The following is a 19,319-nucleotide window of genomic DNA, read 5'->3' as shown; positions in this document are numbered from 1 at the left end:
GGGCCCTACAAGCTGAAGGGGGCTCATGGCTGGAGTCCCAGGTTGGCTGCTGACTGGGTTTCAGCCCAGGCTAAATTTGAATTGAATTCAATGAGTTTTGGGACTAAGCTAACCGCACCCAGATAACAAAGATGAAACTGTTTGTGCTTGTGATGGAGTCCCCTCACTGAGGCACAGAAGAAGGAGGTTTTCTCCTTTAAGGATTATCAGTTTTGGGGTTCCCTCTTCAAATTCATTACAAAGCATTTGCTTTTTACACTCTCATCATTCAGTAGTTGTAACGTGCTCTCCTGGCAGTTACAATTACTAGTCTGTCCTAGACCCACCAGAGCACCTTTGACCACTGTCTTTTGCAGTGTGAGCTCTACCCGGCTCGCCTCCTCTGAGGCCTTCTAAGGTCTCTGGCCACAATCTCTTGAATCTATAGCTTAGTAACCGGTAGCGCACTCAAGAACAACCACATGTAATCTTAAAAGCCTTTATTATACCTACTCACATAATGCCCTAACTGATGCCCTGACTTGTTGGTTCCCTGGTGAACACCTGGTCAGAAGACCCATGTGTTCACTACCAAAATCCTTACCTCTTTCGGCTACCCATCTTGGCTTGGCCACCCAGGCTAGGAGCCAGGGTGAACAGCACGAGGTTAAAGAGGGCGCTTGCTGCCTGCAGTGGGCTTACATAGGGCCTGTGAGGTCACACACACAGCCAATCAGCGAGAGAGTCACCCATTACGAAACTATCTCAATATGGCCAGGATCCCGCCCAAGGGCAGTCCTAATACTTCTGGGCCTCAATCTCCCGATGCACTGTGTCCGCCCATTTAAAGGGCCCTTACAATTCCCTTTCTCTTGTTTTGCGGGAACCGCACATCTCATCAAGCTAAACTTTTAGCACCAGCTATAGTTCACTTGATCCATGAGATGACCGAGTGTTATGCCCAAGGAGGTACAAAGCAGCAAATCAGTAAACAGAAGTATGACAATGAGAACCAGGCTCAACAGTGGCCCAAATGTTCAACCCATTCATCAAAGTCATACTCGAGATAATAAGCCAAAGAGGTTGGATGCCAATGAGGTAGGATGTCAACACTGAGGTGGGAAGTCAACAAGGTAAAACATCACAATTCTAGTTAACAAATATCAGTGAGGTAGGTTGTCACAATTCTAGTTACATTTATCACAGTTCTAGACCAATTCTAGTTTCTTACAATTTTCTGTTGCACTTTTCACACTCCTAGAACAATTCTAGCTTATCACAATTCTCAATTGCACTTGTCACAATTCTAGAACAATTCTAGCTTATCACAATTCTCAATTGCACTTGTCACAATCCTAGAACAATTCTAGTTTATCACAATTCTCAATTGCACTTTTTCACAATTCTAGAACAATTCTAGCTTTATCACAATTCTCTATTGCACTTTTCACAATCCTAGAACAATTCTAGCTTATCACAATTCTCTATTGCACTTTTCACAATTCTAGAACAATTCTAGTTTCACAGGTGCACATAAGCAAAGTCATGTCCAGTAACATTGTCTCAATAACAATGGCAGGTGGGTGTGTTGGTTTTTCACCCACTAATTTAAAAGCATAGTCCTTCAATAGAAAGCATAGGGCAAAGCCTCTTCCCAGGCCACCATATGGCAAGTGGCCACGGGAGAAGCAAGCAGGCCCATTGTCCATTTACAGTCTTTATATTGCGTATCACCCAAAACAGTCCATCTCAGCTGCAACACTGGAACCGTGTCTGCTGTCTCTGGTGTCACGGTCAGGAGGGGCATCGCTGCCATCAGCGTCTGAAGGGCTGCGGACATCTGGCTGGTCCCTCTGGCCGGTTGTCTGGTCCTTCTCTTGGATCCCCAGGTTACAAATGTCTCTGGTGGGGATGAACTCTACTGCTGGATCTGCACCTAGGAAGGAATGTACCCAGGGCCCAACTTGGGCCTTTCCAAATGCCATCCAGGCCTTTCCACATCACAGTGGAAACAAAGTTGTTGTCAAAAAGATCAAAAGTCAGACAAAAGTTAGTCTGTCACTTAGCTGCACTTTCTGTGTATGCCCGAAGTGCATTGCTAAGGTAAAAGGCAAAGAATTTAAAAATGTAAAACCAAAATAGATTAAAAATATAAAACCAAAATAACTTTAAAATGTAAAATCAAAATACTTTGAAGATGTAAAATCAAAAATGTTTAAAAATGTAAAATCAAAATTTAAAAATTGTAAGCAATCACATATCCCAAAATTCCCTTCTCTTGTTTAGAAGAGAAGATCTTGGGGATAGTCTGTGCAGTAATGACTTTACTAGAACACTCGGCTATATCCCTGAATTCTTTTGCCTAAAAATCAAAGTTTGAGTTTCTGATACCGAATTGTACTCCAGGAGTGTGAATCAATAAATCTGATATTACTTTTCCTCCTGGGTCAAAGATCACACACTGTCTATTTATTCTAGTGATTAAAACAGCAATTTTCCAACCCATTCTAGACATAGACACTGTTTTATAAGTACCCGTGGGGGGTTGGGAAATCAAGCTCACCTGTGGAAGTGGAAAATCCACGAGGTAAGAAAAGAGGAGTTCCAACTCTCCAAAGACGATCCTAGCAGTTTTAAAAGTATAAAACTCCACTCTCTCTAACTGCAAGGTCTTGTCCCTGTAAGGTTTCTTAGAAATTAACTCAACTGTATTTTTAAAACTTTTCTGATTATACTCAATACCCCACAATTCCTTTTTGCCTTGGGGCATAAAGCCTACTCCTGTCCTTTGAAATGAAGACACAGGAGTTTTGAATGGATTAATGGGCAGTGCTGATAGTATTATCGCCCTTCCTTTTCCTCCTCCCGCTTCTCCCTTGGCCCAAGAAGGTGAGGCAGAGGGAAGAAGAATTGGAAAATCCCCCAAAGGCTGATTCCAAATCAAACCTGAGCTTTGCACATAAAAAGAACTAAACTTCTTCTCAATGGAAGAGTAATGGATAAATTCCTTAAAACAACAATGCAGGAGGTAAACCAACAAAATGCTAAGAAGAATTTCTACAACTTTAGTCCATGTGGTTCCTTTATTTCCTTCCTTAGTTTCTGCCACTGGTTTGAACTCTTCCTGTTCTATCTGTAGTAACCTAGCTTTTTCTTCTTTCTCTATCTCCATCTGTAGTTTAACCTGCAATTCCAGCAACTCTTGCTGTGGCATTTTATACTCTCTACTGTCATACAATCGCATTAGCTCTAGGTTGCTCCCTCTCCTAGCTCTATTTACTGGGTGTGGGGATAGCCTTTGTGGAGCTTGATTACAAGCTTCCTGCTGTTCTTCAGTGGTGATCTTTGTTAAAAGATCTTCCATCTGGCTCTTTAACCTCTTTATATAATAAGCATTATGTTCAGCTGTGTCCTTGAGTCTGATCCCAGATTTACCTGGGTCCATATTGCTTCTCTGTCTTCCCTCTTAAGTGGCGTTTCTACCGGATCTTTCAGAATCTTAATTCTGAATATTAAATATTTTCAAAACCTGATAATTCCTGATGCGTCCACCACGTTGGGCGCCATTTGTAACGTGCTCTCCTGGCAGTTACAATTACTAGTCTGTCCTAGACCCACCAGAGCACCTTTGACCACTGTCTTTTGCAGTGTGAGCTCTACCCGGCTCGCCTCCTCTGAGGCCTTCTAAGGTCTCTGGCCACAATCTCTTGAATCTATAGCTTAGTAACCGGTAGCGCACTCAAGAACAACCACATGTAATCTTAAAAGCCTTTATTATACCTACTCACATAATGCCCTAACTGATGCCCTGACTTGTTGGTTCCCTGGTGAACACCTGGTCAGAAGACCCATGTGTTCACTACCAAAATCCTTACCTCTTTCGGCTACCCATCTTGGCTTGGCCACCCAGGCTAGGAGCCAGGGTGAACAGCACGAGGTTAAAGAGGGCGCTTGCTGCCTGCAGTGGGCTTACATAGGGCCTGTGAGGTCACACACACAGCCAATCAGCGAGAGAGTCACCCATTACGAAACTATCTCAATATGGCCAGGATCCCGCCCAAGGGCAGTCCTAATACTTCTGGGCCTCAATCTCCCGATGCACTGTGTCCGCCCATTTAAAGGGCCCTTACAAGTAGTAGACCCAAGTGGTAGGATTTTATTTTTCCTTTCTTCAAGTTATTGTAATGTGGGGAGTTCTTAGAAAGAGTTGGGCTTCCATCTCTTGTTCCCTTAATTTTCCCTTTTATTTTATGAAGAAAACAAAACAACCCTTGAAATTCAGATAAAATAAAATCTATTACAAAAATGAGAAGGTGCTTCTAAATTACAATGACATTTCTAATTTGAACACACACACAAACACACATACAGAGTTTAAAACATTAAAGTACAACTTACCTGCATGCACCTTTAGTTTCTACAACCTGTGAATTTTATCTAAATGTTCAAATCAAAGCTTTTGATTGTTTCCCAAATGATACACAACATTTTGTGAGACAGGAAAGGATTTAACTGACAGTTCTTATTTCAGAGGGTGGCCTTCATCCTGGAATTTTCACTGCCATTACTCCCCAAACCTCTCTAATGAATTTCTTTCTTTACTGAGATTGCGGCTAGTGAGATACTTTCCTCTGTGCAATTTTATATAGAAAGCTCTATATAAACCTGCCAAATTGTCACCTATCAGATAGGGATTAACTGACCTACTTTAGTGGTAATTTGCTGACCATGAAAAGAAAACAGATCAACAAATAACAATAAAAAGGTGAAAATACTGTGCTGTGATCCACAGTCTCCATAGTCCTTTATGTAGCTGCCGATGGCTCTTCCCATCACAAGTCTGTTGGAATTGCCTTGAATCGAATTATTGAAAAGAGCCAGGTCGATCACAGTTGATCAGCACATAATCTTGTTGTTGCTGTGCACAAGGTTATCTTGGTTTTATTAACTCTTCCATCTCTTGTTCCCTTAATTTTCCCTTTTATTTTATGAATAAAACAAAACAATCCCTGAAATTCAGATAAAATAAAATCTATTATAAAAATGAGAAGGTGATTCTAAATTACAATGACATTTCTAATTTGAACACACACACACACACACACACACACACACACACAAATACATATACAAATTTTAAAATGTTAAAGTACAACTTACCTGCATGTAACTTTACTTTTTACAACCTGTGAATTTTAGCTAAATGTTCAAATCAAAGCTTTTGATTGTTTCCCAAATGATATACAAAATTTTGTGAGCCAGGAAAGGGTTTAAGTGCCAGTTATTATTTCAGAGGGTGGCCTTCACCCTGGAATTTTCACTGCCATTACTCCCCAAACCTCTCTATTGAATTTCTTTCTTTACTGAGAGTGCTGCTAGAGAGATACTTTCCTCTGTGCAGTTTTATATAGAAAGCTCTATATAAACCTGCCAAATTGTCACCTATCACAAAGGGATTAACTAAACTACTTTAGTGGTAATTTGCTAACCATGCTATTAAATAATTTTCCAGGAAACATACAGCTGAAAAGAATTTTCTTCATTACATATAATAGGTATTGGTGATCATCAGTACAATGGAATATTGTACTAGAAATTTAAACTATAGCAATAACTTCATGTGAAAGAAATGGAAAAAAATCAGCAAAGAAATATACAATAGAAAACAAATCACTCTTTTCAGTGTAATACCTCAATTTCCCTTCCTCAGTTCCTCTGAATTGTTCTGCCTCAGATTCCCTGAATTGTTATGCTCTAGTGGAATTGTTGTGCCCACCCCCCTTTTGTGCCCCATTGGGACTGAGAAAGTTGGGACCTCGACACTCTGGCCACTCTCATTTTCCAAAGAGTCATAAATCTCTAGATGGCTTATTTCATATGCTTGGGTATCTTTTACACTAGACTGGACATCTTCTGATTCCTATCCTGTCAGAACTGAATTATTATCCTTTTCTGAAATTATGGCTCTCCACTCACCCAGTGGGAGTCAGCACTGAGCTGACCTGACCCAGATAACAAAGATGAAACTGGTTGTGCTTGGGGTGGAGTCCCCTCACTGAAGCAGAGTAGAAGGAGGTTTTCTCCTTTAAGGATTTTCAGTTTTGGGGTTCCCTCTTCAAATCCATTACATAGCACTTAGTTTTTACATAGTCTCATCATTCAGTAGTGCCTTGCCTTTGTTTTCCTGATAGCTAGAGCTCTACAAAAGTCTCTGCAATTAGTTGCTCGAAGCTGGATGCTTTGAGACAAGAGTCCCATTGGCTAGCTTGTTTCTGCTAGTCCAAATTTTCCACTATTAAAGTACTAAAACATAATCTCTGTCTTACCTCAGTTTCTCTGGGATTACAACTGAGGATATCGTTGTTTACTTAGAGAACTCTAAGGAACTAAAAACATAAATGAAACACAACAACTACAGAAAGACCCAAGGGTATAAGTAACCCAAGCAAGTTATCAATATTCTGTAAATTACCAATAAAATCCACCAGAGAGAGAAAGGAAGATAAATTGCATTGAAAGTAACGACAGGTACTGTAAAAAAATGGAAGTTTATTTGCCAAAATATAGACAGAAACTGAATTAATAAAGTTCACTTTCTACATAAATAAAAGCAAATCTAAATAACTCGAGAAATATGAATTACTCACTACTAGGCAAAATGCAAACCATAAAAATGATAATAATACCTAAAATATTTAATAACACAGTGCAATACAAATCAAAATACCTAAAGATGTTTTGAGAAAGTTTAAAAAAATAACAAAATTCATCTGGATGTACAAAAACTGAAAATACCAAGGAAATTAAGGGGGGGAATGGGAAGAAGGAGGTCCTAGCAGCACCAGATTCTAAAACGACATTACAAAGCCAATATCATTAAGCAATTTATGCTTGGGAAAGAAAGATTGGTTATTGGAACCAATCAAGTACAAAATACTCAGGATCAAAAGAGCACAGTATCTACCTGTCTGAGAAAACAAATGATCTTCGCTATGGGAGAATTCAACTTTCAATAGAAACTGTTAGAAAAACTGGCAAGTAGTCTAGCAGAACTTCAGGACAGAACATTTCACTGAAAAGACAAGAGTCAGGCTGCAATTGGGTGTTCATGGGAACTTAAAGGCTAACTTCCTAAAGAGAGGTGCATGGAAGAAATGAATGTTATTTGTAGAAATTGGGAAAGGACTCATGACCAAGCAAAGACAGGGTCAAAGGAGATAGAATGAACAGTTTTGATTATACAAAATGAAAAAGCTTTTCTCCAACCAAAATCCATGCAGCTAAAACTGGCAGAGAAATGAGAAGTTGGGGGGATAGGAAAAATGTCAATAACTTTTTTTTTAAGCGAATCATTCTGCAGATACTTTATATAATGTAATTTACCCATGGAGGAGGACCTGGCATATGGGTCTATGAGGGGGACTGGATACAAGGAATCAAGAGCAAGAGAACACAATTACAGCAAGGACCAGTTATAGGAGAACCTGGTTGGAACTGAAAGAAAATACTCCAAACTTTGCAGAGTAAGTGGGGATAAAGGATTCTACAGGACAGAGGCTCAGTGCTGAAACACCACAAGTAAAAAGAGAAAGGCCTCCAAGGTTGCGGAGATCCCAGAGCAAGCTAACAAGTTTCCAAAAAGCTGGAGAAGACTCCAGCCAGTGACAAATTTAAGAAGCCAAAGAACTTGAGGAAGAAAGTCCCTCTGCCTTAAAGTCTAAGCCATGAAGTAGTGTCCCAAGAAGTTGAGTCCATTTCCTACTCATAATAAAGTAGACAAACCTGAATAACTAAAACCAAATCTATTATTACTTTCTTTTCTAGTTTTCCAGATGATGAAAAAAATTAACATTTCAGTGGCATATCTATGGGTTTTCGTTCCTATAATAAGCAGTTGCACTTCTTCCAGAGCCAGTCTTCTTTCTACATTTGTTTAAAATATGTCTCCTATCTCCTCCTTTCCTTGCAAATATTGACTTAAGCCTTATGACTTAAACTGTTTCTTGTCAGATATGATGCATTTGCTTATTGTACTAATAAGTTACTCTAGTTTAAATATTCCTGAAGGCAAGAAATTCATTTATGCAAAGTTACTAAAGGCAAGAGAATGCTATTTGCATCTGTAAGATTTTTCCCTTTCCTCCTATCCCTCATTCCTTTCTTATAGCCCAAAGATCCCAAACTCATAAGTAGGTAAGCTGTAGAATTAAAATATTCAGCATGGACTAGAAAAGAGAACTGAAACTGCTGTTTTTTAAAAACAAAACAATAAACATTTTATTATGTTTGCATATTTGGAGGTTTCATGGGTTTGATGGAAACCAAAGACAGATGGGCAAATGAATATGCATTTCTTTTAGTCCTTTACCTTTTATTTTCCTTTAACAATCCAAGAAACTAGTAGGTTAATTTTAAGAATTTCAACTCAGAAACCACTTTCTCAAATAGGCATAGTTTAAAATTAGGGTAATAAAAATAATTTTATATTGATTAAAGACCCATAATAAAGTTTAAACTGTTGTAACTATGTCAATATATCTCTAGTGAATATAAGACGCTTATATTTTGATTTTTAGTCTTAAATTTTTTTCTAAATAAACATGAAGGAAGAAGTGAAAAAGAAAAATCACATCAAAAGGGAAAAAATGAGAAAGAAAAGAAAACAGGCCAATAAATAACAATTCTGATGGAATTGCCTTGAATCACATTATTGAAAAGAGCCAGGTCGATCCCAGTTGATCATCACATAATCTTGTAGTTCCTGTGCACAAGGTTCCCTGGGTTCTATTAACTTCACTCAGCATCAGTTCATGTAAGTCTCTCCAGGCCTCTCTGAAATGTATCTGCTCATCAGTTCTTATTGAACTGTAATGTTCCATTAACTGCATATGCCATAATTTATTTATTTTTTATTATTGATTATACTATATATGTATATATACATATATATATAAAATATGGTATACATATTAATTTTATATTATTTATTTATTATTATATTATGATTTATTGCTCCAATTGTTGGGCATCCCCTCAGGTACCAGTCCCTTGCCACTACAAAAGGGCTGCCACAAACATTTTTGCACATGTACATCCTTTTCCCATTTTTATGATCTGTCTGAGATACAGACCCAGTAGAGACACTGCTGGATCAAAGGGTATTGTGCTTGTTTTTCTTTTCCTCCCTAAAACAAAAGAATACAATTTGTCACAAAACAAGGCTCTCAAGGACGGGGAGAAGGAGGGAGATATCCTATATTCTGGTAATGTAAACAGAAAGCATGATAAAACTATTTAGAAAGCAATCAAGGATCAGGGCAGCGATCCTCTCTGCCCATGACCAAGCCTGGTCTGGAGGAAATGAGACAATTGCTGCTGGCCACCTTTGCCTCCCCCAGTGAAGGAGAGATGAGGCACAAGCTTGGGCGTCTTCCCTGGCTCCAGGATGCTGCCCTACCCAACTCTAGCATCCTGTAGGGACCCAGAACCCCTCAGGGGGTACAGACATCTAGCCAGGAGCTCCTGGGGATTGAGAAGAAAGCACCTTGATCAGAGCGCTGCAGGGATAAAATGAACATATGGGGGGTTGGGGGACCTCCCAAAGTGGGAAAATCTCTCCATTTGCACAATCTCTGCCTGCACATTGTACTCTCAGAAACTTACTTGGAATATGGAGAACTTCGGTAACTCAGCCCCCTCGATAAATACAAAAAGTGCTGATGGAGGGTCTAGTCAGCCCAAAGTCTGTCTCCCTGGTCACCCTTGCCCCAAGAATCTGGAGAGACCAGTAACCATGCTCTTGTTCTTGGATAACAGAGAGGCAGCCACATCGGAGGGTCACCAAGCTGGTGAGTCCAAAAAACAGACAAGGAGCCCAGAGGCCACGCGCCAAGCAAAGTTTCATTGTAGGCCACTGACCAAACTTGGAGGAAATATGTACAAGAAAAAGGTGGTCTGAGCTAGGAAGGAGATCTGTCAAAGGACTAGCCAGCACTGGCCTCTAGTTCTTTGTCTCTTCCAGCTTCAGCCTCTAGCTGCATCGGAATCCAAAACCTCCAGCCAGCAAAAAGGTGCAAAATGGAATGAATGTGACTCTGCCCCTGAGTGGGCTTGTGGGTTAGTGGGCTTCTCCTTATAGATGCTCTCCTAAAGGGTGTGAATCTTGTGCAATTCTAGTAGAGAGAACTCTTAAGTACAGTGCTAAATTAGATAACTAATGTCTCTATCAATTCCAGTGACTTAGCACCTTGTAAGAGTCTTAACATTTAGGTGTTTGCTTAGTTCCTTTTTTGCCTCTTTTTTCACCTTATCTGCTTCTTCCCCCTTTTGCACCCTCAAGTAGATTCCTCCTCCCACTACCCAAACAAGGCCTCCCTTGTTCCCCTTCTAATTCTTTCCTCCCTCCACCTCCTCTCCCACCCCCTGAAGACTCCTCAGTTCTTGAGACTACAAGGCTTAACTTGCCCTCCTTGCCAATGCTGTTTGACCCACAGGCATCTCACACTCCCTTTTATCCCTTCCAATTTACCGTCCCATTTGTGCTCCCATCAGTATCACCGATTGGCATGAGCAACATCATTGCTTGCTTCTCAGTTGAATTATTAAATTCAAACACGACGTGCCTTGCGAATTGCACCCTTGGTGTTTGTTTTCTAGAGACCATCCGTGCGTTTGGTGACCTGGTATTTCATTAGCTGTCTCGGGAATGTCTGTGGAGTTATCAGGTATAACTTCCTGCATTGCACTTCTTAGTTTTAATTTTTATTTTTAAAGCTTTTTGTTTTCAAAACACATGTATGCATCATGTTCTATTCCCCTTATGGGACCTAGCTGCTATTCTATTTTTTACTGAAGGTCAATCAGAAATGATTTCAGTGGGGTTTGGAGAAGAGGCTTTTGGGATACTGTTTACTTACAAGATGTTGCCCATGGTAACCACTCACCCTGCACAGACCACCTCACTCACAGGGCTGGTGACTCTCCTCTGGAGCCCCTTCATCAACACCACCTGCTGTTTCCTGCTGCCAAGGATTCTGTCAATCTCACCGTGTCTAATGGGACTGTGAAACCTGAGCACATTCTCATTACACACGATATGGTTTTGATCAGCAGGGGGTGATAGTACTGTAACCCCAACGTCCCCAGGTTTAATGTAATAAGATTTCTGTCTTCCAGACTTGCCTCAGTCATTTTTCACATGGCCTTGCAGGAGGGATATCACTGCATACCTCAGCCTCTGCAAGGGACATCTCACCTTTGGATGCTAATTGGGCACAAGTCACCTCCATCTCCACCCTGATCAGTCAGAAGCCATTGTGGAAGATGAGCCCTGCATCTCCAGCCCCAAATGAATTGGGGTCTCCGTTCTTTGGGACGGGAATGATGGAGTCACAGCATCTGCCCCAGCCCAGATATCCTGTCCCTTTCTCTCAGGAACTTCACTGGAGCAACAGGACCCTTTAGCTTTTCCATGCACATGTGGCTGCTGCTTCCACCCTAGAAGAATGCCTACCATAATGCAATCCCAGGGACGTTCCCCATGCCTACCTTACCCGAGATTGTCCAAAGGTATGCACAACCTTCAGAGATTCTCAGATTTCCCTGCTCTGCCCACTTATCCCAGAGGAGCCACTAAAACTGGGTGGGTCAGAAGTCCACCAACTCCATGAAAAAGAGAGGCATTTCAAAGGAGAAAACACAAGCCTTTATTGGATCACGTCTCAGGAGCCCTGGGCATCTCCCCTGACCAGGGCAGACTGGCAGTAAGAAGAGGCGGCTTACAGAAAACAACCAGAGGGTTACATACCCAAACATAACAAATCTGTTTGGACAAGGCGGGTGCCCTCACAGTGTAGCTATGACCAAGGAACTATCTCTTACCCAATCCTAACAAAGAAATCTTAAGAGTTTTAGTATTTTTTTAAACATTCTCATTTTCTCTTTCTTTCTTATTTTCCTCTATGTCTTTAACAACCAATTTACTTAAATCTTCCCAGGCCTCCTGAGCATTATGTACCTCTGTTATCATAGATTTCACAATTTCACACTGAGAGTGCCTCTCACTTGGGCTCACTTCTGAATAAGGGGATGTTTGTTGCAGTTGTTGCAGCAAATTAGTGCTTGTTTCTCTCACATACTCAACCAATGCTTTTGTTTTCTCAATCAAGTTTTCTGGAATCAGTAATGTGGGGAAAGGGCACGGTGCAGTGTCAGAGGAAGGAAGACACACCTGAGGTGTCTCTTCAGCACAACTTCCAGGATTTAATTTCTCTGACTGGGCACATGTGTTATCACTCTTTTCACTTACTAACTTTTTCTTTTCAGACTGCGGATCTAAGTGTGATAAATTGTCAAATACACAGTCACACATGGCAACCAAATCCAATAAAGGCTCTGGCTGACAAATGTAACAACGCCACTCAGTGTTTTCATCCATCACTTTTGACAGCTCCTTTTCCCCTAGATTGCACCGAATGCATTTTGTACAAAAAGCATTATGGCAGAAACCACAAAAAATTAAATCTCCACCTTCTGCACACCATCTGAAATGTAAAAAACAAATAAAAATATTGAAGCATCATTCTTAGTCAACTAGTAAACACTTTAAAAAGTTAATCAGGAACAAAAATTTACTAATTACAGAAAATTTAATATACCTTAATATAAAAACATTTCTAAAAACATATTCTTTTAAATTACCCATGTAATTATAAAAGCAAAAGCAGGAACTTCTCCAATCTCTCTTAATGAAACATCTTTACAACTTTAAAATGCGGCCCCAAATTAATTATGGAATGGAAATAAGCAACAAATGGAAGGGATAAAACCAAATTAATGTAGCCATTCCTCCCACCCATGACCTTGAAAGGCTACAGAATCAGCAGCAGCTGACACTTGCAGGGCTCTCAGGAAGGACTGAGCAACTCCTCAGAAAGTGGATCCTTAGATGGCACTGGGTCCAGGACTCTGTTGCACTGGCTAAAAGGAGACCCACATTACCATCCTAAGGCAACAATAAAGACTAGCACCCAAGAGGGTAGTTCTCAGATCCAATTCAGAAGAGAGCTTATGGTTACTCAAAGACCAGAAAACCAGTGATTACAGCTCTCCTTAGATCATAACACCTTAGAAAAGCAGAAAACTTACAGATGCCCAGGAACAGCTGTGAACCCGCAGAACAAAAACATGAAGCTTGGGGCAATGCTCTCTTCTTTCAGGACCCAATTTTATTACAAAGGTACAACTGAAGATGGGCTGGGAAGACAAATCAGTAAACAACAAAAAGGAACATGACCATAAGAAATTACTCTGGTGACAAGAAGATCAAAACAAAAATCAGAAACTATCAACACAGTCAAAACTTCCACATTCAAGGTCTTAAAGAAACATGGGAATTAGTCTCACACAACACAAAGAATCCCTGAAAAATGCTTGAAAAAAAGATTCCAAAAGGGAAGTAAAGAGGTAGAAGAAAAGTTGGGAAAATAATGAAAGTGATGCAAGAAAATCATGAAAAAAGTTAACATCTTGGTAGAAAAAATGCATTTATGTGAAAAAAGATTTTAGAAAGAAAAACTGGGAATTTCACTAAAAAACATGTTCACTGAAGAAAATAATGTATTGAAAATCGCAGTGGGTAAGTGTAAATTAATGAAGACAATGTGATATTTCTCAATAGAAAATGAAAGTCAGTTTGTTAATTATGAGGCAGACATTTGTGAGCACCTTTGTGGCAAAGAATACAGAGCTTTGACTTTAGTCCAGCAAATTCTGAGTTCAAATTCAGTCACTGACTAGCTATGCAGCCCTGAACAAGTGCTGGCCTGGCTAGTTTTGACGAACCTCACAGGTTGTTGTAAGCTCAGGAGGAAGCTCATCTGACCCTTATCAGATATAAGAATTCCATTAAGAGGATTCTGTTTATAGAATGGTTGTGAGGATGAAACTCCTTTGTCCATCCCTAAAATCCTGTGCATCTTTAAACAACCTTTAGAGATGCTGATTATCATAACTTAGACGGGTCCTGGCCCTGGTCTGCCAGGGGTATTCCATCTAGTTCCTTGATTCCCCCCACTTTTGAGCTCCCTCACACTTCCTCTCCTCCTTGATCCTCACCCCCCTGAGTTCCTGCCTTTATCCCTGAGATATCCCCAAGGTTGTATTTCCCTTATCAAAGATCTGCTTAGGACAAAGGTCTTTGCCACGTTTTCTTCCTGACTAAGGGCACCAGAAGGTTCTTCTTTCTCCCTGCTCATAGTGTCTTCTCTCTAATGGTGCCGTCCTCCTTACTCTAACTCACTCTGCTGAATCTGCTGCACTCGGATATGGGCCGGAAGTCTGAAACAAGGATTCTTACAAGGTGTTAAGTCAGTGGAGCTGACTTAATAGTCTAGTTCAGTACATGTACTTAGTACTTAATACAGATTCACAAGACTCACACCTATGATAATGTAGTATAGCAGGCAGCAAAAGCTGAGACAGATTCATGCCATCAGCCTCCTTTGTGGTGGCTGGAGGCTGAAGCACAAACCTTTGGACTCAGATTCATTCACTTCATCTCACACAGACTTGGTGCCAGGCTCTCCTCCTTCCCTTCTCCACTGAAACCAAGCCTCCAGAAGACCTCCAGAAAACCAGCTGAACCCCAAGAGAAGGAGATAGGACTTTGAAGGAGACAATAAAGGATTTGGACTTTCACACCTGGCTGTTCTTGTGGTGGTTACTGGACTGAAAAGAAGGCTGCTCCAGAGAGCATCAGAGACACCCCCCCAAGAAAACCAAACTAAGAACATTACACAAATCCTCTGTGAATCAAACATACCCATCAATGACGCACTCAGACCTCCTGGCACATTCGTTTCATGGATTCTTCCAAATTCCTTTCCTCTTTAGCTAGATGTGTTCCCATCTTTATTCCATATTTGCCACTTCAGGGGCTTATTTTATCTCTACTTTGTAAAGTCTTCTCCTAGGTAAACCTTCCTTTTGATAGAGAATAGTCATTGTGAATTTGTCTCATGTTTATTCTGAATTTGTTCTTGCTACCCTGACCTCACCACTGGCTGTTTGACCTTGGGCAAGTCACTTAATGAATATTTGCTTTGGTTTCTCAGCTGTAATAACAACACCTATGTTTCAGGATTGTTGTGACTTAGCTTAGCGTCCAGTCCTTACACACATCATAGGTATCACAATCATCATTAACATCATGATCATACTATTACTATTAGTCTAAAGGTTTCTTTTCCAGATCAGGGATGCTAGGGTCCAAATTTGTAAGATATTTGCAAATACTAAATGTTGAATAAATACGTTTTCAATTTAAAAATTGTCAACTACACTATCTCATTGAAGCTAAAAGGGCAAAATGTGTCTTGTAGGAAGAGAACCAAAAGCACTTATTGAATTTAGGGAATACTTTGTGTTAGTTATTAACAAAACAAAAGACACAAATATAACAGGCTTTGCCTCCAAGGAACGTGAGGCGACAAAGCACACACACATTTTAATATGGAATAAATGTGAACTAATATTGAAGCAGAAACTAGAATCTAGATACCACAAAATATATTGCCCTCTACCAAGAAACACCTAAGTTTTGAGTGCAAAGTTTGATTTCAAAGACTGGTTTGAGACCAATGATGGAGGAAATTCAGAAGCTGCTAAATGAAAAAGAAGAACTCCCCAGATCATCATATCATTTCAGCAGGATAGTTCTTCCAAATCCTAGAAAACAGCATTCAATTCCATCAAAAGTAAAATAAATAAAACATCCAGTATTTTGTTGCTGGGCTGGGTCCTCCTCCTGGGTTGCTATGGAAACAAGGCCTCCTTGTACCCAAGTGGCAAGGGGGAGTCTCTATGGTGATCAGCAAAGGGGTCAAGATCTGGCTGGTGCCTCATTCTGGGGGTGAGGGTCCTACCTTGAGGTCTTCTTTTGAAGAAGGTGATGGCTCAGCTGCCTAACACATTGTTGTTCAGGGAGAGGCTGGGTCCTCACAGGTGAATTGCCCTAAACATGGAACTCTGCTTGGCCTCCTGATGTGAGGTCTGTGTGCTACTATTACTACCACCACCACTTACTGCTACTACCACCTACTTCTATTCATAGCTTCTATTGCTACTAGTAACTACTACTACTACCCCCTACTGCTACTACCATCTACTACTACTAACTAGTACAACTACTACTACTAGTACAACAACAACTACTACTACTACTACAACATTGTCACTTGTGTTCCTCTCACCCCAGTGAGACACACCTTATTCAGCTAAACTTTGACAGAAGATAGGGATTTTGAGAAGCCAATTAGCAAAGATTTCATAGCAATGCAAAGGGACAGGGACAGAAACTTTAAGGTGAACTGTAAACTTTAATTGAAATAAAATTTAATTAATTCATGTTCTTAATGCCTGTTTCCAAGACCACAGGGCAGGTCACTGCAACCAAATTTGTTCTTTGGAAGGGCATCAGTACCAAAATTCCCCTGATGTTGCCCTCAGTACCATCAATTTGGGCATTGAAAGCTAGACAAGTTGGTTGTAACTAAATTCTGAGTCCTCCTCCAAAACCAGCCACCAACAAGATTCTGTTACCATAGAAACCATCAGCAAGGCCCTTCCCACCCCATCTCACCCCACCCCACCTGTGGGGCGGCCAAAGAGCTAAATAACCTCCACACCCCAGGGAGGCAACCAGGGAAACCAGATCCCCACCACTCTGTCCCCAACTCACACCCTAAGCCCTGAAAGCCAGCAGTAAGCAGCGCCAAAATTTAGGACAACACAAGACCAGAGCAGAACTGTCAGATAAAAAAAAAATCCAAATCAAAAAAATCAGAAAGGAAATGTGAGGAAAAACAAAAATAAAAAAACTAGGGTGAAAAAAGTTCCTTTCTAAAGATAAAAGTTATTGTAGTAACAGGAAAGAATGAGGTATATTTATAAAAGGACAACAGTATCAAAGTGGCTATATTTGGAGGCCGAAAAAATGTGATTTGTTCTCAGATCCCTGAAAAAAATATTGGAAGATCTTAAAGGATATTTTAAAAAGCATAAACTAGAAGATAACAAGTGTACAGGGTTAAATTCAGAGGAAATTAAGGAAGTAAGTACTTAGTTATTGAAAAGAAAGGAATCCAAGGAGGTCAGAGTGAAAAAATGCCAACACACTTGACTTAGGTACATCCCCACAGGGGAGACAGAAAACAAACTGGGATCACCAGACTGTCAGCCTTCCCAAATCTGTTTCCTGGTCCCTCGGATATGATGCAGCCATTGCACACCGTGTACTAGAGGCCCCAGTAGTGGTAGAGACCACAGTACTTTTCGAGAAATCTCAGGCCAGATTTTGAGTAGATGCTCATCATTTAGGGAAATGCTGAACAAAGTGGTGTATGAAAGTAACACAATATTGTTGTGATATAAAAAAGATGGTGATCAGGCTGATTTTAGAAAGACCTGTCAAGATTTACAAGAAGTGATGCTGAGTGAAACAACCAGAACCAGGAATGCATTGTACACAGTAACAGCATGAATCTGCAATGATCAACTAAGAAAGACTTAGTTCTTCTGTGTACTCCCCATAGATTTTGGACAGTTAATGGCATCTGCATCCAGAAAAAAGAACTATGGAGATTGAATGTAAATCAACACATGGTATGATCACATCTTTTTTTAGTTTTTTTCTCTCCCGTTCTTTTTCTCTTTTATTCTGATTCTTCTCTCCCAACTTGAGTCAAGAAACAATGTGTATTAAAACTGAATAAGGTTACTTTAAAAAATTTCAGAGACAAATGAAATGACTCAACAACAAAGAAACGGATTGTGGCCGTTATGTTGGAAATTCAGTATGAACTAGACTTTGTATTTATGTGTGTGTGTGTTATGGACACCTTTGTGGTACAAGGTGCCTTTAGCCCGAAAATTTATTTTAACTTCTTAAAAAGATTTAATTTTAAACATCAAGTACAACAGATGTATACATTTCTTCAGCATCTAAGTTCAGAGATAACCTGAAATTTACTAAAAGAAACCCAGGTTAACAAAATCATGGGCAGCTCAAAAAGCCCTGCATCCAAATGAAACCATAACAAGCTGAATGCCTCTTTCTCTTCAATCAGAAAACATGAGTAGTTATAAATTTAAAACTAGCATACCTCTCATTTTGAATATATGCTATAATCTCATTTAACAAAATGAAGATTCACTAAGAGAATAAAAAAAATTATAAGTAAATAAACTATTTAAGAGGAATGCTTTCTATTTTGGGAGATATATTCCTACCTGCAGTGCTTATCAGGTCTAGTAGAATCATGGCTTATGTCCTCACTCAAATGCATGTAGCAGCTCTAAAAAGGGAATAAACATTCGATTCTAAATGTATTAAATCTGTTAAAATATTAACATTCACAAAGCACAAATTTTAAAATGCTTAAATCCACTAAGCATACACTATATTTAAACACAAAACTGGGGTGATAACTTTAGTCAGTGAAAAAATGAAATATTTTGCAAAAGTAAAGAACTGCCAACAAAGTAATGACATATCATGGGGAACAGAGGAACAAAATGTCTATGAAGAGTTCATTTTTTTAATTGATAAGCTGATTTAAAGAAAATTCAAAACATGATCAGAGTTAAAATTTACGTAAATTGATAAATGGAAAATAAACAGCATTCAAGCAACAACAGAAAACATTATTAGTACAATCAAAAATAACTTTTGTTGCCCTCAAACACACTCTCTATGGTGATAGAGCCTGAAAGAGCTCAGATGAACTCCTTTCTCAACTTATTCATTCTCAGAGTTAATTAGTAAAATATATTATAATAATAGAGCTTCACACGGTTATTTTGCATCAAACAAGTTTACATGTGTATAACCCTTCATAAATCTTAAAGTGCTAAGGAAAAGAAGCTATTATTAAAACTACTTTATTTCAATAAATAAATACTGATGCCCAAAGAGGTCATTTGAAATGTTTTCCTCTCACCAGAAGCAGGAACAATTGAGAGCAAAGTATTACATATCCCGTCAAACATGAATAAGACTGAGGTTTTTGTTTTTTTTTTTTAATTAACCATGTTCTTAGTAATGAAAGAGGATGAACATTACCAAACTATGATAGGGTCAAAACACTTTGGAACCCACTATCACTTATCTGAACAGTATGAGCTCTTTATGTTTGTCCTCATGTATATTAAAAACTGAAGTTTATCAAAAGTTTAGCACTTATTGCATCTCACTTCTAAATAGAGAATCTTCGCTTTTGAAATGAGTCATTACAGAATTCCTATAAATAAAATGATGTCTTACTCGAACAGGAGAATTTGTC

General features: G+C 39.5%; 2 protein-coding genes across 13 annotated transcripts in view; one reads left to right on the top strand and one right to left on the bottom strand.

Annotated features, from left to right (window-relative positions):
- LOC141549151 (transcriptional regulator ATRX-like) overlaps positions 1-19,319 on the top strand; it is a 463,311-nt gene that overhangs the window by 411,972 nt on the left and 32,020 nt on the right. The window lies entirely within an intron of this gene.
- LOC141549152 (transcriptional regulator ATRX-like) overlaps positions 1-19,319 on the bottom strand; it is a 50,942-nt gene that overhangs the window by 21,366 nt on the left and 10,257 nt on the right. For 10 of the 12 annotated variants that reach the window (XR_012484240.1, XR_012484239.1, XR_012484241.1 and 7 more), the window contains 3 exons: positions 18,268-18,332; positions 13,126-13,233; positions 11,661-12,521 (listed from right to left, as the gene is read on the bottom strand). Coding sequence is in view for 4 of the 12 variants with exons in the window: in XM_074278533.1 (XP_074134634.1) it covers positions 13,209-13,233; positions 18,268-18,332 (90 nt within the window). In the remaining 8 variants the exon portion in view is untranslated. Of the gene's footprint in view, positions 12,522-13,125; positions 13,234-18,267; positions 18,333-19,319 lie in introns of those variants that run through there. The other 2 variants (XM_074278530.1, XM_074278532.1) reach the window with 1 other exon arrangement.

Source organism: Sminthopsis crassicaudata, chromosome X, assembly GCF_048593235.1.
Source record: "Sminthopsis crassicaudata isolate SCR6 chromosome X, ASM4859323v1, whole genome shotgun sequence".
NCBI lineage: Eukaryota > Metazoa > Chordata > Mammalia > Dasyuromorphia > Dasyuridae > Sminthopsis > Sminthopsis crassicaudata.
This window is presented reverse-complemented; position numbering and strand designations above follow the sequence as displayed.